Genomic DNA, 22,723 nt, shown 5'->3' on the forward strand with positions numbered 1-22,723 from the left:
CTGTGCCTCTCTCCTGGTCTCAGCTTCTGCTTTATCTCTGTCACTGTGTTGGCTGATAACTGGGGATATGCATGAGATGGAAAAGCAGCTTGGGACATGCAGCTGGAGATGCACCTACCCACACATACACATGCAGGGGTTTGCAGGGGTCTTCTTCGGTACTCAGCTGCTCATCTGAATTACAAATTCTTCAATTACTATGTCCACTAAAATAGGACAGCAAACGTGTCGTGGTTAGGCCATTCTCAACCTTACCTTCTGCTTGTGCTTCTTTTGGGCTGACCTCATTACAACCAAATGAATTTAAGCTCAGAGCCTCAACACTGCTGACGGCGCTGTCTGCCAGGCCCTTGGGGAAAAAGAGAGGAGAAATGGGCAAATGAAGGGCAAAGGTAGCAGGTGATGAACTAATGGGCCAAAATGAGTCATGAAACAAGAAGGGAGGAATGAAGGCACTACCGAGGTGAGATGCTGGAGCCATGCAGAAGAAGTAGTGAGCTATCAGCACTCTGCAGGTAAAATATCAGAGCAGGGAGAAGACAAACAGGGCACTGAGGTTGTGTGAGTGTGTAAATGCAGAAGTCCATTCGCTGTAATGAAGGATAGAGCGAAAACATGCCATACTAGAAAGGACGAAAACCACAATCCCTGTAACATACACGAGATAGAAATGCAGTGTCAGTGATTGAAGGAGCTGCTGATGATACAAGAGATTCCTTCCAGTCTAACATTTCTCATAGCTCCATGAGCCTTGTGCAGCACACCACACCTGGAGATGCTGTATGAAGGAGGGTCCAGCTCACCTGGTACTGCAACGCAGTGGGCTCGGGCAAGCAATGCCTGTGTCAATGCTTTCGCTCTTTGGCGTACCAGCAAGAGCTTCCCTTGGAGCAGCCACTTCTGCACAAGTCTCTCCTGGCCTCAGACCTGACCTGAGATTTTTTCCAAGCGATTTCACCACTGACTCCACCTCAAGCAGAACAGAAAGACAATTTGCACACTTGGAAAGCTGGAAATGAACTTTACGTCGCCCCTGTCCTGGTTAGGGCTGGGACAGAGTGAATCTTCTCCATCGAGGCTCATGTGGTGTGGTGCACTTGCTCCAGTCTTTGCCATATTTTGTGCAGTTCGCCTTTGAGGAAAGCTTTGCTCTTGGAGCAACTCTGGTTGCCGAGACCTCATGGCTGGTGCCAGCTCGGGCTGTTCCCCTCTGCCTGGGTCTCTGTGGTTTCTTTGTGGTATTTTTTTTTTTACTTTTTTATTACACCATGGAGGAAAAAAAAAACAAAACTAAAACTAACTCCAAAGCTTTGCCTTTCTGCTTTCATTTCTTCTTCCCTCTTGCTACATTTGGGTTTGTTCTTTCACTTCAGCGCTGTGTAAGAAGAGGTGGAGTAGTTTCAGGCACACATCACGCCTGGGAAGGGTAACATTGGACGTCAGGGGGAAGCTGTTCACAGAGGGAGCGGTGAGGTGCTGGTGCAGCTGCACAGAGAGGCTGTGGGTGCTCCATCCCTGGAGGTGTTCATACCAGGCTGGGTGGGACCCTGCTCTGGTAGCACATCTGGAGGTTGGTGGCCCTGCTTGCAGCAGGGGGTTGGGACGTGATGATCTCTTCCAACCCAAGCATTCTGTGCTTGCATGAAAGGGGTTTTCCCAGCAGTGTCAGGATGGCGGCGCCTCAATACTCAAACCACCCTGCGCCCTCAGCGACCTGAGGTGCACAGCCCCCACCGCGCATGCGCCGGAGACGGGAGCGCGCGAAGCCTCTCCAGCTCTTGATTGGCTGGAGAGCACGAGCGCGCCTGGGGACGGAGAGCGCGTCTGATTGGCCGAGGGGCGGTGCGAGCGCACGCACGTCCGCCGCAGGAGGAGCGTCCGCCTGGCGATTGGCTGTGGCAGCGAGGAGGCGGGGCGCGGCTCGGGGGTTCGCTCGGCCATTGGCTCAGGGAGGCGGAGGGCGGGGTGGGATTGGCCGGAGGGCGCGCGCCCCCGCGGAGGCGCCCTGCGATTGGCTGCGCGCCGCGAGGCGGCCGGGGACCGTTGGAGCGGGGACGCTGAGGCGGAGCGGCGGCTGCCGCGGCCCGGGCGGAGTGGGGCGGCCATCCCGGGAGAGGTGCGTGGCCTCAGCGGGGACTGCGGGCATCCGCGGGGCCCTCAGGATGATTCTCAGTCGGGGTCGGGCTGCGCAGTTAGCGGCGGGCGTCATTGGAGCGGGAGGAGCTCGCCGTGCTCGGAGCCGCGGTGCGGTTGTGTTGCGAGGACCGCGGTCGGTGGCATTTGGGTGCGATCCGGCCCGGCCCTCCCGGGCTGTGACATCTGCAGCCTTTGCCGGGTGCAGACTTGGAGCCTTCCTCTGCGGACGCGTCAGGAAGTTGAATTTCACCCTCAGCGAGACGGGAGAAATACCCCCGTGTTTTTCACGCAACTTTATCGCGGCTTTTTTGTTCTCCCGTGGTTGTTTTGTTGGGTTGTTTGGTTGTTTGTTTTTTCCAGGTTGCCCTTCGATGCTCGGAGAAGGAGCTGAGAGCCCGGAGGTGGACGCTGCCCGAGAGGCTCCAGGTGCCATCCAGGTAATGCACTGCGCTGGGATGGAGCTGCAGCACAGAGCTCAGCCAGACGTGTTCAGGGACTCATCGTCATCACAGACACCTTAGAGTTGGAAGGAACCCTCCAAAGTCACCTGGTCCCACTCCCTGCACTGAGCAGGGACACCAGCAGCTCCATCAGTGCTCCCAGCCCCGTCCAGCCTGACCTTGGCAGCCTGCAGGGCCACCCACTGCCTCTGTGTGCAACCTGATGGATGCCAGGAGAGCCACGCTGCTGTGTGATGCTCCCTTTTCTGGGAGGGGATTGCTGAGCCCTGGATGAGCTGGGGAGCACTTTGCCTGTGGTTTCTGTGCTGTTGAGAATCATACTTCTGTCAGCATCCAAGCCACTCCTGTGAGTTTGGTCAACAGCTGTGCAGTGCTGCCCTTTAAAAACACTCTGTACTTTCAGTTTTTTTATTCTGAAACAGTGCGTGGTGCATCAGCTTCCGTGTTCTGCTTGTTGGCTGCTGTGGCCAAAAAAAAAAAAAAGAGTTTAAATTCTCATTTCCGCCTTGCGAAATTTGAGAAACGTTGGCCTGAAGAATTACTTGTGGTGTTGGGTTTTTTTCCTCCTTTCTTTCCTTGTATGTGATCCTGTACTGCCACCAAACCTTCGGTGCGCTCGGAGGAATGGAGGTAACCCAGAAGTGTCTGTTTGAGGCTGTTGCTTTCCGTGTTTCCAAAGGGTATTTTATATTAGTGGAGAGTTTGAGTTGAAGGGTGTTGCTGGCAAGCAGCTAGTGGAGATGGAAAGAGGCTGCTGTAGGGCAGTTCCAGCAGTAACCTCAGCAAAACCAGTGCTGTCAGTGGCTGTGGTCTGTGCTGCACTTTCTCAAAAGGTATTTGTCAGAGTGGCCAGTTCACCTCACGCTTCCAGCATCGTTCTTCTGAGCCTTGGAATCCTGCTGTGCTTTCCTCTGCCCAGGATGCTGCTCCAGAGGCAGCTATCCCAGGCTGTTTTTGCTTTCTCCATATCATCCTGTTGTCTTAATCTTCCTTGGGATCCTGCTGCTTCTCTTGCAGGGGGTTCTCATCTTCATTTTGCAGACCTGTGAGCCCCCAGCTCTTGGGAACATGGACACCATGGCAGCATTAAACTCCCAGGATTGCCCCCAGCTCCCTGCTTGCTTGCAGTAGTGTGGCTGCTTAGGATGACAGACAGTTCTCAGCGTTCCCTTCTGCGTACAGCCTGCTCCTTTTACCGTTACCACTGCTGCTTTCATTTTTTAACATCATGGTTTCAGGGTTATGGAGTTTGGTGATATGGACTCGAAGTCGTAACATTTCTGTTAAGTGAATATTTCAGGTTTTTCTTTCAGTGCCAAAGAAAAGAAATCATGATTGTGTGGTGTACGTTTGGTTTAGTGCTTAAATGGGTTCCTACTGATAACCTGTGGCTAAGCTTAGCTTTGTGGCTCTCTTCCAGTCCTGTGGGCTTTCAAGGCTTACCAGAAAGGATGAAAGCATTTGAACCTCTCAGCTGTGCTAAAGCAGTACAGATGTGTAACAGATGCCCCAATATGTGTAAGTAAACTTGATTTGGAAGGGTCAGGAAGGGGCTTTGTAATGTGGTATACACTGAGGAACTATTGCTGTCCGACTCGGTCTGCTTAAAGATGAATGGAGATGCAATCAATATCCACTTGTATCTCAGTTTTTAATAGTTTGAGTGTAGGAAGCACGCACTGTGGCTATTAAACACTCAGAAAGTTATTAAAGAAAAGCATTTTTGTGTTCTTGGCCCCTGTGCCCAACTCCTGTGCATCCTTCTCACTTGCTGGGGAGCTGTTCTGTCTGTACGATTCGTGCTGAAGCATGCAGTGCTGTCCTTAGTAGTGTGTGGGTTTCCTGTTCCTCATGCTTAATGCTCCCCTCTTTACTGAGGGTACATCCCTGGAATATCACCTGGTAGCATTCTCTTACAGCTTTCTTATCTTCTCTGACTTTGCAAACATCAGCTCTAGAGCTTCACAGCCTGTGGGGGCCGGGCTCCATGTCACTGCCTTTCCCTGAATCTCTGCTGATGAATTGCTTACAGATTAGGAGGAATAGCAGAACTATAGGGGTTGGAAGGGACCTCCAGAGATCATCAGTCCAACCCCCTGCCCAAGCAGCTCCCAGCCCAGGTTGCACAGGTTGGCATCCAGGTGAGTCTAGAACATCTCCAGAGAAGGAGACCCCACCACCTCTCTGTGCAGCTGTGCCAGCCTGTTCATTGATGATATTGAACAGGACCGGGCCCAGCACCAACCCCTGAGGAACACTGCTAAGCAGAGGCCTCCAACTGGATGCTGCACCACTGAGGAGAAGGCTGCTGACCTCAGAGCAGCACTCAGGCTGGTGCTGAGGCTGCAGTGCGTAGCAGTGAATGCAGGCAGTGAACCGAAGCAGTGAGGAGCAGCAGAGGATGGTGCTGTCCAGAACAGATGGCATTTTATGCCTTGGAAAAAAATCTTAGCAGTTTAAACAGAAGTGGCAAGGGGTGGAATAGGTCAGCGATCATTTCTTCCTGCTGCTTTTCTTTCCAAACCACGTGATTGTCCATTAATTTAAAGGAATGCTACTGTACACATCTGTATGCTTTTTGAAGAATCTTTAGAAGTAGCTTCTGATTCACTGTATTTAAAAGAAAATTGACATACACACACACCAAAAAGCCCCCAAGACATGAAAGCATCACCAAAAAACCACTAACTCGTACCTTTGCAGTGGAATTCATTATGATCTTGGTGTTAGTCTGGAGTTTCTTGATGATACTCTTCTAAACTGCCATACATTGAGTTGTAAAGATCTTAAGCAAGCATTTGAGCTTTGTTAGGAATCCATGGTACCAGAAGTTGTGTGTGGTTTGTCATGGATGCTCTGTTTGTTGGCGTGTTGTAGATATTGAGGTGACATATGACAGCATTCTGAATACTTCCATACACCATTACTTAAGGATTCCATTCAGGGCTGGGAGCTGAGTTTGAAATGGTAGTTGAACTAGAAGAAATGGCCAGAGCTGTGCAAAGTATGCTCTGAAAGAAGGTGTTGGCAGTCTGCTAGTGTGAGTGGCTCATCTTTTTCTCTCCTTGAGTTTTCATTGAATGGTTTGGGCCTGAAGGGACCTTTAAGATCATCACAGAATGGTTTGGGTCGGAACAGACCTTAAACATGTTAAATATATTCCCCTGAAATAACTCCTAAGCTCTTCCTTTATTCCTATGAAGAGGTGTAGTGAAGTGAAGGAGTACTTACGTGTGTTCACGTTTGCTGATTAAAGGGAGGTCAGGATTTGAACCACATGAGAATGGAAGATGAAGAGGTGAGCGAGGAAGTAGGACAGCAGCGGATGCTTTGGATGGACAGAGAGGGAGATGAAGGAATGCAAGTCAAGGTCTGTGGGTTTTGTTCAAGTTCTTAGTAAAGAAAAGAGTAAAAAAAGAAGATACTTCAACATCATCTGAGGTGAATAAATACAGCTTGTTCTGTACCATACACAGATTCATGTTTGGACTTTAAGGTAAACTGTTTAAAATCGTTTACATCAAATGAAAATGGGAACTGTAGCAGCTGAGGAGCCCCAAAGAAGTGATGGCAGCTCTGAGGCAGATGTGAGTGCACTCATTTCTGCAGTGTGGCTCCGTCCTCGTTTGTTGTTCGGTATCTGCATCTCAGGGGGAGTTTTATTCAAACCTTCAGAGCTAAAGGAGCTGCTGGGGGTGGAAGGCTCTCTTCAGACCACTTGGGAAGATGGGTTTCTTCTAATTGGAAAACTGGCTGTTATCAAGCTTCCTTCACTGTGTATTTGGTACAGTTAAGATCTACGTATGTGCCCGGTGGTGTTCTGATTATTTATTTTTAATTATAAGTTCTTCCTGAGCATACACAGGGACAAACATGACTTTATCCCTGCACAACAGCTGCGGTGTTCCTGTCAGTGGTGTCAGATATTGCTTTTGCTGCTGAAGGGACACCAGGGCACTAAACAAACTCCATTGTAACCCTCCAGAAATGAACTTGCATTTGTGTGCTGCATTGTGTTTTGTCATAAGCGGTGCCAGAAAATGGGTATCAGGACTTAAAGTTCTCAGAGCTTCCTTAGGAGGATGTCTTACGGGTGGAATTACATAATAAAACCAAAATGGAGTATTTAAAAACCCAACCCCAAAACGAGGGGAGAAACCCAACGCATCCCTTCCATAGCTCAGGAGCTGATTTGTTTAGTCCCTAAATTAAAGTAATTAGAACGCAGTGAGGCAGCGCTTGAAGCTGCAGACACAGAACCAGGATGACAGCGTTCCAGGCTATGATTTATAACGTGGTAGGCAATGCCTATAGTGGTGCTTGGGGAAGAACAGATGGTGTCATTTGGGATGGTGGCTGTGTTTGGGGCAAGAGCGAGGGCTGCGGCGTTAACTCTGGTTGGGCTGCCTCCTGCTGATAGAAAAGGCAGTGCTGTTTGTCTAGGCCGTTACCTACAGCTGATGAGCTCCAAGAAGAGCGAAACCTTGTAAAATAGGTCCTGTAGTATTGGCCTGATGAGCTCCTTTTGTGCTTGAGCTGGGAGTGTGATCAGGAAGCACTGTGGTGCCATCAGTGACTGAGCCTGTAGCAGCACACCTTGCGGAGGACGGCCTTCAGGCTTTGCTTTTTATCAATACCATTGGTTTTGATCCAGCCAGGCTTCAATATGTGATGCGTGCACGTACTGTGGGCATGGCAGAGAATTTTCCAAGGTAAGGAAAAAGGTAGAATTGTGGAGAGCTAGAATATCCTGCAGGACTTGGGGCTACTCCTTCCAAGTGGTATAAAATCAAGCATGTGTATATATATATAAAGTAAAACGAATTGTCACTGTCGTATTACATCTCATAGCATGAGCAAGCTTGGCTTTAAGACGTGTAGACCACAGTCAGCATCAGTACCTCTGCTGTCTTCTCTGTCAGGTAGAAGGTAAATTCTTTGGCAGCACTGCATTCATCTTACTGATCTCATACCTGCCTCCTTGAACAAGCTTACTGCATCTTGACATGAAACAGAGCTGTACTGTGTTGAACTGGCACCATTCTTACACTGAAGTCAGCACTGCTCTGCTGCTGCAGGGAGAATGTTCTCTATTTCACTGAGTTGGACTTGAACAGAGCACCTGCGTGCTCTCTTGTAAATGTTCGAGTCTTCCACCGTTGGTAAGGAGTGTAAATTGAGCTCATGCTCTCAGAGCAAGAGCCAATGTGAAGACCAAAACCTGCAGAGCATTACTTGAGCGTGCAGCTTTCCATGCAGGACACAATCCTTGCAACTTTGGGAGCTGTCCAGCTACAAGGGTTGGCTCTGGCCTGCATTTGCTTATAAAAGCCTCGAAGGAACAAATGCATTCGGATGAACCTTCTCATAGTCCTTTTTGTTAAGTGAAGCAGGAGCTGTCATAGAATCATAGAACAACCTGGGTTGAAAAGGACCCCAAAGATCATCTAGTTTCCTCCTTTGGGCAGGGTCACCAACCACTAGAGCAGGCTGCCCAGAGCCACATCCAGCCTGGCCTTGAGTGCCTGCAGGGATGGGGCATTCACAACTTCTCTGGGCAACCTGTTCCAGTGGTTTAATGGAGCGTTGTATCTCTTTACTGTAAGAGTGAGGTTCCATTCTTGGGCAGAAGTGAAATACAAGAAAGAGGTTAGAGATCAGCTCCTTGTAGTCCTTTACAGGTTTCCTGGTCATACAGAGGGGTCACGTAGAAGACAGGACTCAGTACTATGGTTTTGACCCAGGCTTTTAAAGTAAAGTTCAGCTTTTCAGGATAATCAAAGCAGAACCTCTCTAAATGCCTTTAGAAATGCTCTTAACATGTGATCTGTAAAATTGGTAAGCTTTTGGCTTCTAGCTTCATGGAAATAGCAAGAAGCATTGCCTGCTTCCCAGTGGCTGGTTTTTAAGAAGTGAAGGTACCTTTCCTATGCTGGCAAGTGAGGCTTTGCTGTAAGACCCTTCTAGGGACCTGGCTGTTTGTGGTTCTGCTGAGGCTCACAGGTCCTTCTGCCCCTCTCTGTTCTAGCTTTACAAGCAGAGTGTGTTGGCTATGGGTTGTTTTTTTTGGTCAGCAAGTGCAGGAGATGTGGCACTGAGAGACTTGGTTTCGTGGGCATGGTGGGCTTGGGTTGACCATTGGACTTGATGATCTTGGAGGCCTTGTCCAACCTGTTTGATTCTATGATTGCTGAGCTCTTCACCTGCTGAACCTTTCAAGTATTTTACTTCCTTGAGAAAGACAGATTATACATTATAGAATCATTCAGGTTGGAAAAGACCTCTAGGATCCCCAAGTCCAACCCCAACCCACCCCACCGTGCCCACTTACCACATCCCTCAGTGCCACATCCCCACGATTCTGGAGCAACTCCAGGGATGGTGACGCCACCACCTCCCTGGACAGCTGTGCCACTGCATCACTGCTCTTTCAGAGAAGAAATAATTCCTAATATCCACCCTGAACCTCCCCTGGCATGAGGCCCTGAGTTTTGGTTAATCAGTACATTCATGCATCTCTGCTCTCAGTAGCATGGAGAGTCTGATTTGCATGTTTGGATCTCAGTTCAAGGGTGGTGTCACTGAGCAGGTGGGTCACTCAGTGCCTTGCAGGGGGTATGAGGAGTAGTGGTAGCTTGCGTGATGGTGTCCCATAGCAGTGGTATAGGTGAACAGCCTCTAAAAATCTCAAATCCTGGTACCAGCAAAGCCACGAAGCCTCTATAGGGGAAGAGGTGGATGTCAGGGTGCTGTCGTGACTTGAAATGTTCTACATTGCAGCTGTGACATGAGGAAGGCTCCCCAGGACCGGTCCCAGTGCTGCAGATGGGTACAGGGTGTCATGGAGGTGAAACGAGGGGCACACACCCAGCACTTGTAATATCATAATGATGGGTTTCAATGTTGCAGAAAATGCAGTGGTATCGTGCCTTGTCTCTTGATAAAATGGTCCCTATTAGAACTGTTTAGAAGACCAAGTAATTAATCCAACCCATGGGGTCCATCTGTTGTGGAATTTAGAGAGGTGCTGGCATTTGAAATAAAGCTGCTTGCTGGTACATCGACTGGCATTCTTCAGGATGACATGCCTGTGGAAACAAAGGGAACGTTAGCACTGAAAAACAGCTCCTGAGCTTGGGGCAGCATTTGAGGACAGCGAGAAGCACGTTGGTTCCGAGTCTATGATTCTCTCAAGTAGGAAACAGAGTGTGTTTGCAGATACAACCATGCACTTATTTTCATTTTATGAACTGCTGAGAGTAAAGGTCTCAGTGGCTTCCAGGATGAATGTATGTTGGGATCTTTATCGGAGAATAATTAACAGAGAGTGGAGGACTGCTGAGGGATGCTGTTAATCAGAGCACATGTTAAGTGCCAAGACACAGCTTCTTTCTCTTGGGTGACATTTAAGCCTAACGAAATCTGCCTTGCCATTGTGCTGCGTGAGGATGAGCTGGCCATCTCCCTTGGAGTTGGGTTCTGGTGAGACTGTAGAATGGTTGTTAGGCATTTTCTCGTTCTGTTGTTGGTTGGTTTCATTTTTTAAGTCATTTTGGAAATTAGTTGGTGAATAACAGAAGAATAATATAATGGAGCAATTTGAACTGGAGTTGTACAGTGATATTGCATTTAGCTGATTATTTTTGTGCCACGGTTGATTGAGATTTAGTAGTTGTCTTTTGAGACTACCTTATGAAGTAAGCTGTAGGAAGCACTAGATTGCCCTGTGGCTCCTTAGCTCGGGCTGTGAGTCCCACTGTTTCTGTGCCACTTCTTTCATCTGTTTCCCTCAGGCAAGAAGGGCAGCTTGATTCAAAGTTAGGTGAAATCTTCTGACTTTTTATTTAAAGACAACCTCCTGCTGCACCCCCAAACCCAGCATTGTGTTTGTGTGAGATTTGCCAACATTAGGCTAGAAAGCAGAGTGTCAGAATCTCTATTTCCTATAGTGTGCACAGCTTTAAGAAGTGTTACACAGTTCTCTCTGTTGTAGATGTGGGACAGTATTACTCTCTACTCTTAATCACAAAATATCCCAAATTGGAAGGGACCCATAAGGTTCATCAAGTCCAACTATTGGCTGTTGTCATTTTCCAAATCTAACCAAACTATTCTCAGCTGAGGAATATAATAATATTGTTTGCAGTAAGCTGCTCTTGTAACAGGAATTCTGGCACAAACACTCTTTGCTGTTTTTGTCTCCAGAATGATTGAGGAGAGTGGGAAGAGGAGGAGGACAATGGCGGAGAAGAGACAGCTGTTCATGGAAATGAGTAAGTAGGAGACTGGAAGGTAACATCATTTATCCTTTACAGAGAGCTTTGTTTTAAGCATTTCACCAAATCATTTCCATCCTGTTTCCTTATCCTGATCCAGTGAACAGCATCCTGGGTGCTGGTCAGCAGGAGAGTGTGGGAGATGGGTCACAGCTGCCTGAGGAGTTGTGCAGACTATGCTTTGTCAAGCTCCTTTTATAAGGAGTGTTCACATTTCCCATATATCAGGATTTCCAAAGTCTGTAGACAGCTACTAAAATAAATAAAGTCAAAAAGGGCATATTTCACCTTAAGGAGCACCATGATGCCCAAAGAGAGGCTGTCACTGTTACTACAAATCAAGTGCTTGACTGGAGATAATCTCATTTAAAGAATGACACGCAGCCTTTTAAAAAGGTATGAGCAGTTAGAAATAAAAGACTCTGTGTGTGTTTGCATGTCTTCATGTTACTTCACTTTCCTACTGAAACACAGGTCTGAATGAAACTCCTTAGCTTAGGTGAGAGCACTCCTTAACCTAGAATTTGGGCAGGTGAATGTCTTTCTTAAAACAAGTACCATATTAGTGCTGCTGTTTTGCTGGAGGACTTCCAGAGCATCGTTCTTATTGTGGTTGTGAGCATCTTGTCATTTCAAGAACAATTTTGCTCTTGGCCAGGTTGTATCTGCTTCCTTTCATGTCAGACCTGTCAGGGTTGTATTCCTCCCTGCCTTCCCAGCTTGGTTTGTGTCTGAGGTTATAGTGAGATCCCTTTCTGTGTGCCCAGCCCTTGGCAGAAGCTAACAGCTGCAGTCTTCAGTCTACACACCTCATCTTTTTCTGTGCCTCTGCTCTGCTTAAGCAAACGTGGTTGGATTGGTGCATGAAATCCCAAAATAAATCCCACTGGGATCTTGTAAAACGACAGTAGCGCTTGTCCATTAGAAGAGCTTAGTGTGGTACATCATGTGGTACACCTTACTTTCTCTGTAAGGTGCTCTAACATGTTGGATGGCTGATTGAAGGTCTCGGACCTTCATCTCTTCTGGGACAGGTGACATATTTCTTTGTGAAGATGAATGCAGAAGTGCTTTCCTTGCTAAGAGATCTTCATACACTGATGTTCATCGATGCTTAGAGGTTTGCTCTGATAAGGCAAAAGTGTATTTAGAGGTCGTCCAGTCCAACCCCAGCCCACCCCCCCATGCCCACTGCCCACGTCTCTCAGTGCCACATCCCCACGGTTCTGGAACACCTCCAGGGATGGTGACTCCACTGCTTCCTGGGAAATGTGAAGTTTCTTATGTCAGGGTGTGAAGAGGATGGAGTCAGGCTTTCCTCAGTGCAGTGGCAGGCACAAGGCAGTGGGCACAAACTGAAATGTGACAAACTCCAGCTGAATGTGAGAAGAAACATTTTTACTTTGAGTGTGCTTGCCCAAGGAGGTTGTGGGGTCTCCACCTTGCAGATGGTCAGGACTCAGATGAACAAGAAAAGAAGTCTTGTTACTTTTTAATTTGTTACTTATATACCTTAACTACATTATGTATTTTGTGTGCAGATGATGAGATTTCCTTTTCACTCATCGCTGCCCAGCCAAGCCAAAAGGTTGGACACCCATGCTTTATGTGGGAGCTGATCAAGCCTTACTGCATATATTGCTGTGGTATCATAGGATTGTTTGGGTTGGAAGGGACCTTTAAAGGCCACCTGGTCCAACTCCCCTGCACTGAACAGGGGCACCACAGCTCCATCAGTGCTCAGAGCCCCGTCCAGCCTGACCTTGGGTGTCTGCAGGGATATCCACCACCTCTTTGGGCAACCTGTGCCAGTGCTTCACCACACTTACTGTAAAAGAAGCTTCTCTATATCCAATCTAAATATCTGCTCTTTTAGTCTGGAACCATTTCTCATTGTTGTATCACAACAGACCCCACTAAAGAGGTCTGAAAATTTGAGGCGCAGTGTCTGGTCCTTGGCTAGCTATACAAAACTTTCTGATAGACAAAGTGTTTGAGAAGGCTCATCATCTGCTCAAGTGTTTTTTGTGTGTTGGAAGGTGGACTTAGGTACTCTAATGGAGAGTTTTGAAATAAGATCGGACAAGAAGCACAAAATGAGTTATTTTGTTCTAGCCTGGGATCAGAATACTTCAGTCTATGTTATTTAGTCAGGCCATGGAATCTTAAAATGGTTTGCACTGGAAGGGACTTCAAGGATCACCTGGTTCCAACCTCCTGCAACAGGTAGGGTTGCCAACCACTATATCAGATGCTTAATCTGAGATAAGTTTTCTAAAGATGGTGCTGAGAAATAGACTAGAAATGTTTACTGTGCCACGCTGTCTAGCAGAATGCTCCCCAGGTGTTGGTTCATCACTGCCAGTCCTGGGGAGCTTCGCATTGGAGTGGCAGTCAGTGCTCTCACTGCTCTTAGGAGATGCTTCTCACCTCTTGTTCTTTGGTTTCGAGACAGCCTACAGGTCTGTGTGAGCCTAAGCAGGTGATTTGGCATTGTATTTGCCAACTTCTCACGAAATACCCAGAGGACAAAAAGGCCAAACAGATCTGTACGTCTCCTGTACTGATCAAATAAGGTGGGTTTTGAAATTTGCAGTTGTGAGTCGGTGAGCGTGGACTCAAAGGCATTTGTTTGCAGATTGCTTTTTGAATTCAGAATACTGTAGGAGGGAATAAGTTATCACCTTAGAGCATGACCCTGCCACAGCAGCCGTGTACCCTCTTCAGGAGGATGTGGGTTTGTTGCTTTTGGCTTTTTTTGCCGTGTGTGTCTTTTAGCGGGCTGCATTCTGTGAGTCAGTTTTCCCTGCTTCTCAGTTCAGTCCTTGTGGAGGCAGTGGCATTTCAGAAGTCTGAAAGATTGCACAGATGTTACTTCTATGCACTCCCATGAGGACATGGGAGGTGCAGGATCCATGTGCATCCACTGTGTGCAGGATTGTTCACGCTCCTCCTTAGAGTTCCACTGATTACAGGGCGTAGCCACAAATGCTGTTGAAATGTGAGCCAGTGAAAAGACATTTCTGTTTATGATTAATGAGGTTTTCAAGGCTTGGACTGGTTGTTGTCTTCTTCCAAATCTGAAATGATCGATACCAGACTTAAGAGCGGTGTCATTTATCATCCCCACATCATTTATCATCTCATCTGATCAGCCCAGGAGATGCACAGATCTGGTTGGCAGAGGGTTGATACAACTTCCAGGAGCTGCTCAGGTTTGTAATGTTGAAGGTGACTGCAGTGCTGGCTGGAGCTGGTAGATGTGGTGCAGACTGGTGATAGAGAATAGCACTTACATCTTTCACGATGTGGGATTGGTTGAAGGCACAGTGAAGGTGTTAAATATCTTGAAGTGGGAGGTTGTTGGTGAGGTTAGGATTCTCTCCTCTGTGCTTTTTCTCCTGCTGCTTATCTGATATGGATCTGCTTGGGAGAAGGAAAGCATGCTCCTGGGGGGACTGTGATGCAGACAGCAGTAGGAGCATCCCCCCACTTTTCTTCTTTCTTTTATGTACACACCTCCCAGCAGCAGTGCAGTCCTCTTTGTACACACTTGCAGCTCAAGCCAATTATTGTTTCCATTTCAGGACCTCAGAGCTCTCATATCAGTCTGACACTTCCATCAGTTTGCAATACACTGGTCACATTTCCTAACAGAATACTGCACAGAAACCCTTGATGTTGTCCCATACCAGGGCTGATGTGTGTGGAGAAACAATCACGTCGCTTTTAAAGTCAGATGAGCACAGAGCCAAGAAAAACACCCACTTTTATTTGTCCACAGGGGCACAGAACTTTGATGTCATCAGACTCTCAACGTACCGAACAGCCTGTAAGCTGCGGTTTGTGCAGAAAAGATGTAACCGTAAGTTGTGACCACTCTCTGTTGCACATATTCTACCTGTGTGAGATTGAAATAATGCAAGAACACGGTGGGAGTTGTTACTTAAAAATAGAGATTATAATTAAAGAGGCAGTGATTTTTTGACCAGTATTTATAGTGTCTTCAGTTTTAGGTCCTATTGTTTCAAGAAAAACCCGAAATACCTGGGCCGGACTGACGTGCTTTATTGCAGTCAGTGTTGCCTACAGACAACCCCAGACTGTGTTATCTCCTTCCCAGCATGGTGGAGCACAAGCCAGCAGACAGCTGGGTGCAACTGTGAGCTTGGCTATGATCACCAGCACAGAGGTTACCCATCAAAGTAAGGGTTAACCCAGGGATTCAGTTTCCTGTATTAAACACGACCAAGTGAGCAGCTTGGCAGGCTGATGGAGCAGCTCCCTCCTCCCACTGATGTGGAACCAGTGTGGGAGAGAACAGGAGAGCAGCTGAGGAGTCCAGCAGATGTGTGCAGATTCAAACTGCAGCTCTGCACCTTCTTCATGCCTTAGGAAAGGTGGTATGCTTTTCCTAAAAAAAAAAAAACAAAAAACAAACAAAAAAACAACCCAAGCCCATGCTTTTGAATTAAAAAGATCACTTCATCAGTAGCAAGGTCATTAAGATATGCTAATCATAGTGCAGTAGGGCCCAACTCACTGATGCCATGCATATGCCTTGAGTAACCTTTTGATTACATATATGCATAAGCCAGAGTGCTTTTGTGATCTTTGTCTGCACCAGGGGGTAGGGGATATGTTTGCTGTGGGTCAGCAGTTTGATGGTCCTTAGATGTCTTACCCACAGCCTTGCACGCTTTTCAAACACTGAAACATCTTCAAACATTGTTTAATGGCGTTCTGCAGATCACTTGGTGTGGTTATGAAACACTTTCACTAGACAGGCTTTGGAGTCTAGATGTGTTTACAAAGTATATTTCTCTTGGCACCAGCTGGAAGCAGTAGCACTTTAACTGGAATATCAAGTTCCTCCTTCAGCAGAGCTACTAGTTAGCACAGGGATGTTCAGGGTTATTGTAACCAATTTCTAGTGGATGTGGTCACTCGGCTGCACCTCTGTGATGGAAGAGCACGTTTCTCCTTTATGTGGCTTTACTCCAGAGCCCTCCATTGAGGGGCAGAATAAAAGGCTCCTGGTGTCTCTGGGCACTGCTGTTGCTTTACACTAGCTGGTGTGAACTGAGTATCAGGACTCTGTCTCTTCCTTTTAATATGAGTAAGTAGTGGTTAATTCCAAAATAAAAGCTAACGTTGTATTTGGAATTAGTGCCATAAGAGTAAGCTTGTATGTGTTACAGGATAGAAGTTAATTTTTTTCCTTTATTTTTAGTTCATCTTGTTGATATCTGGAATATGATTGAAGCCTTCCGAGATAATGGCCTTAACACTTTGGATCATAACACAGAGATCAACGTGTCTCGGCTAGAAACCATCATTTCATCCATCTACTACCAGCTCAACAAACGCCTTCCTTCTACTCACCAAATCAGCGTAGAGCAGTCCATCAGCCTTCTCCTCAACTTCATGATAGCAGCATATGACAGGCTAGTAACTCCTCTAGTTGTACTCTTCAACTAATTTTCACTTAAATGAATGCAGCCAGCAACTGCATGAGTCTCTGGCAGTGTCTGCATGCCATTTCTCCATTTGTGAAGCTGTGTGAAGCACACACACTGAATGCCATAGTAGTGCCTGCAGAGGTTTACAGATCTACACTCCCACAGCAGCCATGCTTTTTCTTAAACATTGCTTTCTTGAGAAAGATGGGTTAGTGCCTTCTGGAATTTCCTGCTGTGAGCTGTGTGTCTGAACTGAAGTGTTCTGCAGGCTGTGATCGGACACAGTGTTAAACTCATGGTGCTGTAGCAGTGGTTTTAGAAAGTGAAAGGGTTTTTTGTTGAATGTTGATCAACAATACCGTTTTACAGTGCTGCCTTGTTCTGATGTTCAGCTTGGATCCTATTATAACACACTGTGACCACATAAAGTCTAATTCTCATTTGCTGACTGGAAGAAGTTTGTTTTCCTCTTCAGAATACTGCCAGGCTCTCCCTTATGCCCAGCTTTAATAAGTTGCTTTTGCAGCCTCTTTCATCAGGGGTTAATCTTCTAGTCTAGAGTAAAAGTTATCTCTGGGTTCTTTGAGTAGCAACTGGATATATTTCACTGTTTTTATCACTTCTTATCTTTCTCACCATCAGCTATTACCTGCTTTGTCTTTTTTCTGCTTTTGCCTTCTCTCTGAGCAGCAGAAAACTGCTTGTGGCCAAAACGTTGACATAGAGATGGAGGAGTTTTACCTAAAACAACTTGGACCACTGACTGTGCCAAATAGTTGCTGTGCTTGTAATGTTCAAGTTTTAATGATTCTTACTAAGATTTCTTCTTAAGGTCACCCAGGAGCAGCCAGATTTATCCTCCCCAGAAATCCAGAACAACCCCAGACTCACTAAGCACAGTTAAAAGCAGTGCAGAGCTCAGAGTAGGAATACTGCCGTGACATCAGAATCAAATCTCTATGTTTTTCTGTTTGGTCTGATATTGATTGTGAGAGTTGTCATAAAGGGTAACTGATGAGTTTCCTCGTTCTGAAACAGGTCACACTAGAAAATGTAGAATTTAAAATAGAAGTGGTTATGTTTTGGGGGACTGGCGCAGAAGGTTGAGGCTTTAATTAGAGGTATGTTTGTCTCCCCCTGCCCCAACCCTGCTAATTCTGCCCCTTACCTGCAGCACGAGCAGCCTGCTTGCTCCCAGCACACCACAACATCGTCTGCTGAGCTTCCTCTATCTGACTTGTGGTGTTGAGAGAGAAGCTGTGATGCTGCACTGCACTGTGCCATAGGAGAGCCAAGAATGGGAGCTGGGCTCACAGACAGCTCATTGCTGAGACCCACAGAACAGCACTGGTTGTGGTGCAGAACTGGTGGTTCATACAGTGTACTGTGGTGAGCTGGGAGGAGGAGTAGCTGTGTTATGATGTTCTTTGCTGCTTTCTCCTGCAAAGCTCTGCCTGTAGGTGTTTGACAGTGATGGTGGCTTGTTCCAGAGCCTGTTTTTCTTTGTAGCTTTCTGTAGTACTATTGGCACCCCAGAGTGATGGTCTGTCCCCCGACTCCATGTGACTGCTTCAGGATCTTTCTAATGTCACCTTTTCTAGAAATGCTTGTGATTTAGTAACAGGTTTAGTTGCTTCAACTTCTTCTTTATTTTTATATTGTAACAGCAGCATGCAGTAAGGAGGAGGGAGAGGATGACCAACAGTCAGGTGAGGAAATGAGCTGGCAAGCAGCGTGATCAGGAGGCACCCCATAGTTGGCAAAGCTGGAAGGAGCTCACACAGTGTATGGGGAAGCACCCGCAGAGAAGCACTGTGAGGAAAGCTGTGATGGCTTTTTTGGGAAATTGGTATGACCGAGTGCCTGTGTGAAGTGGCTGCCTCCTATTGCTCACTGAATGGGGATCAAAAAGGAGAAATTGCAGGTCTGAGTCATAGAATGGCCCATGTTTGAATATGGATCCCTAGTGATCTTCGAGTCCAACTCCTGGCTCTGTGCAGGACCACCCAAACCCTATGGATGGATTTTGAATGTTTCCAGAGAAGGAGGCCTCACCACCTCTCTGGTTAGCCTGTTCCAGTGCTCTGTCACAGTGAAGAACTTCTTTTTCACATTCAGATGGAGCTCCCTGGGTTCCAGTTCATGCCTGTTACCCCTTGTCCTGTTGCTGGACACCACCAGAAAGGACCCCATCCTCCTGACTCCTGCCCTTCAGATACTGATGGTCAGATCCTTTCTCCCCTTCTCTTCCCCAGGCTGAGCAGCCCCAGAGCTCTCAGCCTCTCCCCATCAGGTGATGCTCCACCATCTCTGCAGCCCTCTGCTGGGCTCTCTCCTTCAGTTCTCTGTCTGCCTTGCACTGAGGAGCCCAGCACTGGGCTCAGTGCTCCAGGTGTGGCCTCTGTAGGGCAGAAGGGAGCAGCATCTCCTTTGCCCTGCTGGCCACACTCTGTGCAATTCTCCCAAGGTCCCACTGGCCTTCTTGGCCATTAGGAGCATCCTTTTGGCTCATAGTTAACCTTGCTCTACTGTTGGCCTCAGCCAGGGCACCGTTGTCTTTCCTGGCCACAAGGGCGCGCTGCTGGCTCATGATGGCCTTGCAGGCCAACAGCGCACCCAGCTCCTCATTTCGCAGGTGCCATGTGTTTTAAAAAAGTCCCACAGTCCTATTTCCTATCCTGAGAACTCCCATGCATTACAAGAGTTTCAACACTATCCTGAAAGTTCTGCTCTTTTTCCTTTCGGTGGGGCATTCAGCAGATGGAGTCACATGGCTCCAAAAATCAGCATGGATATTGGTACAGACTACACCTCTGTACCAGAATGTGGGAGGAGGAGTTTTTCTTTTTAAAACTATTTTCTTGATTAATAAACAATGCCAGCAGGCATTATATATCTGAAAGCACCATGAGATGTCTTCAAGGATAAGACTGTATCCTGTGAGGAGGCGTGGATGGTTCCAGTCACTCGTTCTTTCTTTTAATTAATGAAAAATTAATTCAGAGCTGAGAGAAGAATGGCTGTAACAGCAAATGGAGAGAGGGGTTGAGACTTTGTCTTAAAGGTGTTTGAAATGGTTACTGAGATTTGCTCGGACAAGAGCAGAGACTGAGGTTTGAAGAGAATGGATCTTTTCAGATTTCAGATGTGGTAAAATCCTTCTTGCTGGGTTTTGGGTGCTGTTATTTATGTGGCTTGGTGGTTTGGCATAGTGGGAGTGCCAGCTTTATCCTTTGAGGTAACTGAAATTCAGAAATGAAGTAGGATAAATGCTATCTATACTGTTTTGTTAACTTTACAGCCTTTACACAGCTTAAAATTTGTTGTCACTATTTCAGTGCCATGAGGCAGAGTTTACTTTCAGTGGTTTTAATCCCTCCTAACGTTTTCCAAGTACTGTGTGCAAATGTGGTTGTCCAGTCCAGCACGTTGGAGGTCATCTTTATTGCTATGGAAAGTCATCCAGAAATGGGGAAGCAGGGAGGCAGGGTGTGTGCCTTCAGGCCAGCCTGGAGCTGCTCAGTCTGTTGCCAGTATTAACTGCAGTGTTTCACCCAGCCAGTCTTGGGCTGGTGACTTGCTTCCCCCTTCATCCTCTTCTGGTAACAGTAATAACACAGGTAGCTGTTTCTGCATACCGTACTGTGCTCAGTGAGTTTTCTCATGCTTTCCAATGGACAAATTTCTCCTGCTGATGTTAGACAATGGATCCCTATCAGCTTAAATTGTAATAAAACTGTTCACGTTATTCCCATTCTGTGTGGTGTATTCAAGGATGTCATAATTCTTTTAGTGTGCTGTCAATTGCCATACTGTTTTTGGATGAAATGTCATATTGAGTAGTTTTGATGGATCTTAGTGGTTAGTTATGCATTCCCCAGCTACAGCCTCAATGGTTGTGTCCCTTCTCACTCTGCATCCATACTCACCATGTACTTTTTTTCCACAGTGAGGGCCATGGGAAGCTGACAGTGTTTTCAGTGAAAGCGATGTTAGCAACAATGTGTGGTGGCAAAATACTGGACAAGCTAAGATGTAAGTATTTCCAATCAAAATCACAACGACTGGGTTTTTTTTCTTTCTTTCTTTTTTTTTACTTAACGGACAATGTTACGTTCATGTTTTTCTGGTAACACATGCCATCTGCTGGACACACAACAGACGTGCTGAGTGTGTTAGTGAGTAGCTTTAGTCAGCGTGTATTTATTTTAAGAAAGCTTTGGCACTTCTCTTGTAATTCTTCTGTCTTCTCAGTAGCCAGTGTGGTTTATGGGATTTTCTTTTCCATCCTGCAAAGATTGGAAGCTGGTCTTGCTGTTAGTGCCAGATTTTGCTGTTCTGGTGTCATCAGCTTTCATCTCCCCCCTGAATTCCCTTTAAGAAAGGTATTTTGTAATAATTAATTCCTTCTGATCTCCGTGGTTATTATTCACTCTGAATAATTCTTCTCGCTTTTTTACAGCATTGAACTTCTAAAATACATCTTCTTTAAAATTAATGATACACAATACCAGTGTGATCTATTGTGCTACACAATTTTGGATCCCATTACCTCAAGGTTTGAGGAGGTTACAATGGAAAAACAGTTCTGTACAGACTTCATACAGAAAAGGAGCTTTATTTTTATGCATAAGCAGGACCCCACTGAAACACGTCAAGCAAATAGTAAAAAGTGCCCTTTTAATGGAAAAGGCAATTAACCATGGAAGTAGTTGTTAAAAGAATTGATCAGAAGGTGGCTGGTTAAGATGCCTTCACCTGACAGACACCTTATGTAATAGTCCTGCTTCACAAATGCATCTTAAAACTTGACATCTGTGTGTTTTCTGTTCTCTTCTCCACACCACCACCCCTCAGCTTTTTTCATAGTGTGTGAAGCTTTATTTTTCTTTTTGGTAATCCTGTCGAGTCCTGTTTCCTTTACTACAGCAATTTTCTTCTTTATAAAATTTCTTAACTGAGATTCAGCTGAGGTTGGAGGGAAGGCTTCTGACTGCTCTCACTAAATGCTGTTTTTGTATATTCTGGTTGTCACACCTTCTTCCTTGCACTTTATCAGCTGCCCTCCAATTTGCGTTGTACTGTTGGGATCTGTCATGTTTGCACTCCCTGTTTTCTCTATGCACTGTCTGGATATGGAGCTTTGTTTTCCAAAGAGCATATGACCTCCGTATTTGACACATATCCTGGGAAGCAGCACTTCTGCCTTTCTAAATTCAGTTTTAAGCTCAGTTTCTCTCCTTATCCCTTTTGGTATGTCACTCATGCTGACTTCCACCATGATGTTGGCTGCTTTTTATGATAGTGGTGGTACTAACTGTTGACCACACCTACTTGAAATCTCTATAATATGTTATGAGCCAACTACAAAAAATGAATTTCTTTTATCCAGGAATTCAGATACAGGAGCAGAACAAACTTGTGCAGGAGGAATAGTTTTCTTTCAACCAGGCTGTTCTCTTGACAGTTGGATTAAGAGGTTGATGATTGGACTAGATGATCATAGTGGTTTGTTCCAACCTTAATGACTCTATGATTATAAAACCAGGCTGTTGGCTTCTCAGACAAGATAATGGGTCAGCTTTTTCGTGGAAGATGAGAGAAGCTTAGAAGTACATGAAGCAGGATGGTAGGATCTTGTAAACCTTATGAAGGAGGAGGAAAAGGGAGTGTTATTGTTAGCAGAAGTTGTTGAGTAATGCTGGAATTCAAGTCACAGAGGAGCTGAATTACTAACTATTGATTACCTTTGTGAAAAACTTCTAAGGACCAAGGGAAGAGGTAAAAAAAAACGTTCAGTTTAGAAAGGGCCATGTGAGGAACTGCAGGCCTGTAGACATTACACACTTCTGGCCAAACTGATAGTAATGATGAATAAAATTGGCTGGTTAATGTATAAATAATTTCTTGGGTAGGGAGGAGGGATGGCTTTTGGAAGGAATGTCTTACAGAATTATAGGAGTTCCTTAAAGTGGAGCAAAAAATATAGAAAAATGCAAAGGATTTCTGACTGAGACAGACGTTTTGAGTTTCTAAAAGGACTTCAAGAATCTCTTATCAAACAGATAAAAACATTAAAGTCTGAAAGGGATGAAAAGAGGGTCTCTCCATGTCTAAGATATTCGCTGAAAGGATCCCAAAGAAGAGCAGTAAAAAGGTGGGTGAATAGTGCTGGACTTAAATTGTTTTTAACGTGTCATAAATGATCTGGAAAAATACAGTGGAAGATGACAGTCATATACTAAGTAGATTGGTGTAGTAAAAGCCAAAATAGACTGTGAGGAGTTGTAGCATCATCTGACAGTGCTGAGTAACTGTGAACAAAAAGGTAGCTGAAATTCAGTGTGAATTTCTGTGAAGTGGTGTGTGATGGAGGAGTGAGGTGTCA

At 46.0% G+C, this 22,723-nt stretch overlaps 1 protein-coding gene across 16 annotated transcripts in view; it reads left to right on the top strand.

Annotated features, from left to right (window-relative positions):
* Positions 1 to 2,553: 2,553 nt before the first annotated feature.
* DTNB (dystrobrevin beta) overlaps positions 2,554 to 22,723 on the top strand; it is a 130,999-nt gene continuing 110,829 nt past the window's right edge. For 14 of the 16 annotated variants that reach the window (XR_010621871.1, XR_010621873.1, XR_010621872.1 and 11 more), the window contains exons 1-5: positions 2,554 to 2,573; positions 10,803 to 10,870; positions 14,658 to 14,738; positions 16,107 to 16,320; positions 20,285 to 20,370. Coding sequence is in view for 11 of the 16 variants with exons in the window: in XM_065730566.1 (XP_065586638.1) it covers positions 10,804 to 10,870; positions 14,658 to 14,738; positions 16,107 to 16,320; positions 20,285 to 20,370 (448 nt within the window). In the remaining 5 variants the exon portion in view is untranslated. Of the gene's footprint in view, positions 2,574 to 10,802; positions 10,871 to 14,657; positions 14,739 to 16,106; positions 16,321 to 18,003; positions 18,045 to 20,284; positions 20,371 to 22,723 lie in introns of those variants that run through there. The other 2 variants (XM_065730574.1, XM_065730576.1) reach the window with 2 other exon arrangements.

This window comes from Cyrtonyx montezumae, unplaced genomic scaffold (assembly GCF_038088225.1).
Source record: "Cyrtonyx montezumae isolate F1298 unplaced genomic scaffold, pur_monq_1.0 scaffold_13, whole genome shotgun sequence".
Taxonomy (NCBI): domain Eukaryota; kingdom Metazoa; phylum Chordata; class Aves; order Galliformes; family Odontophoridae; genus Cyrtonyx; species Cyrtonyx montezumae.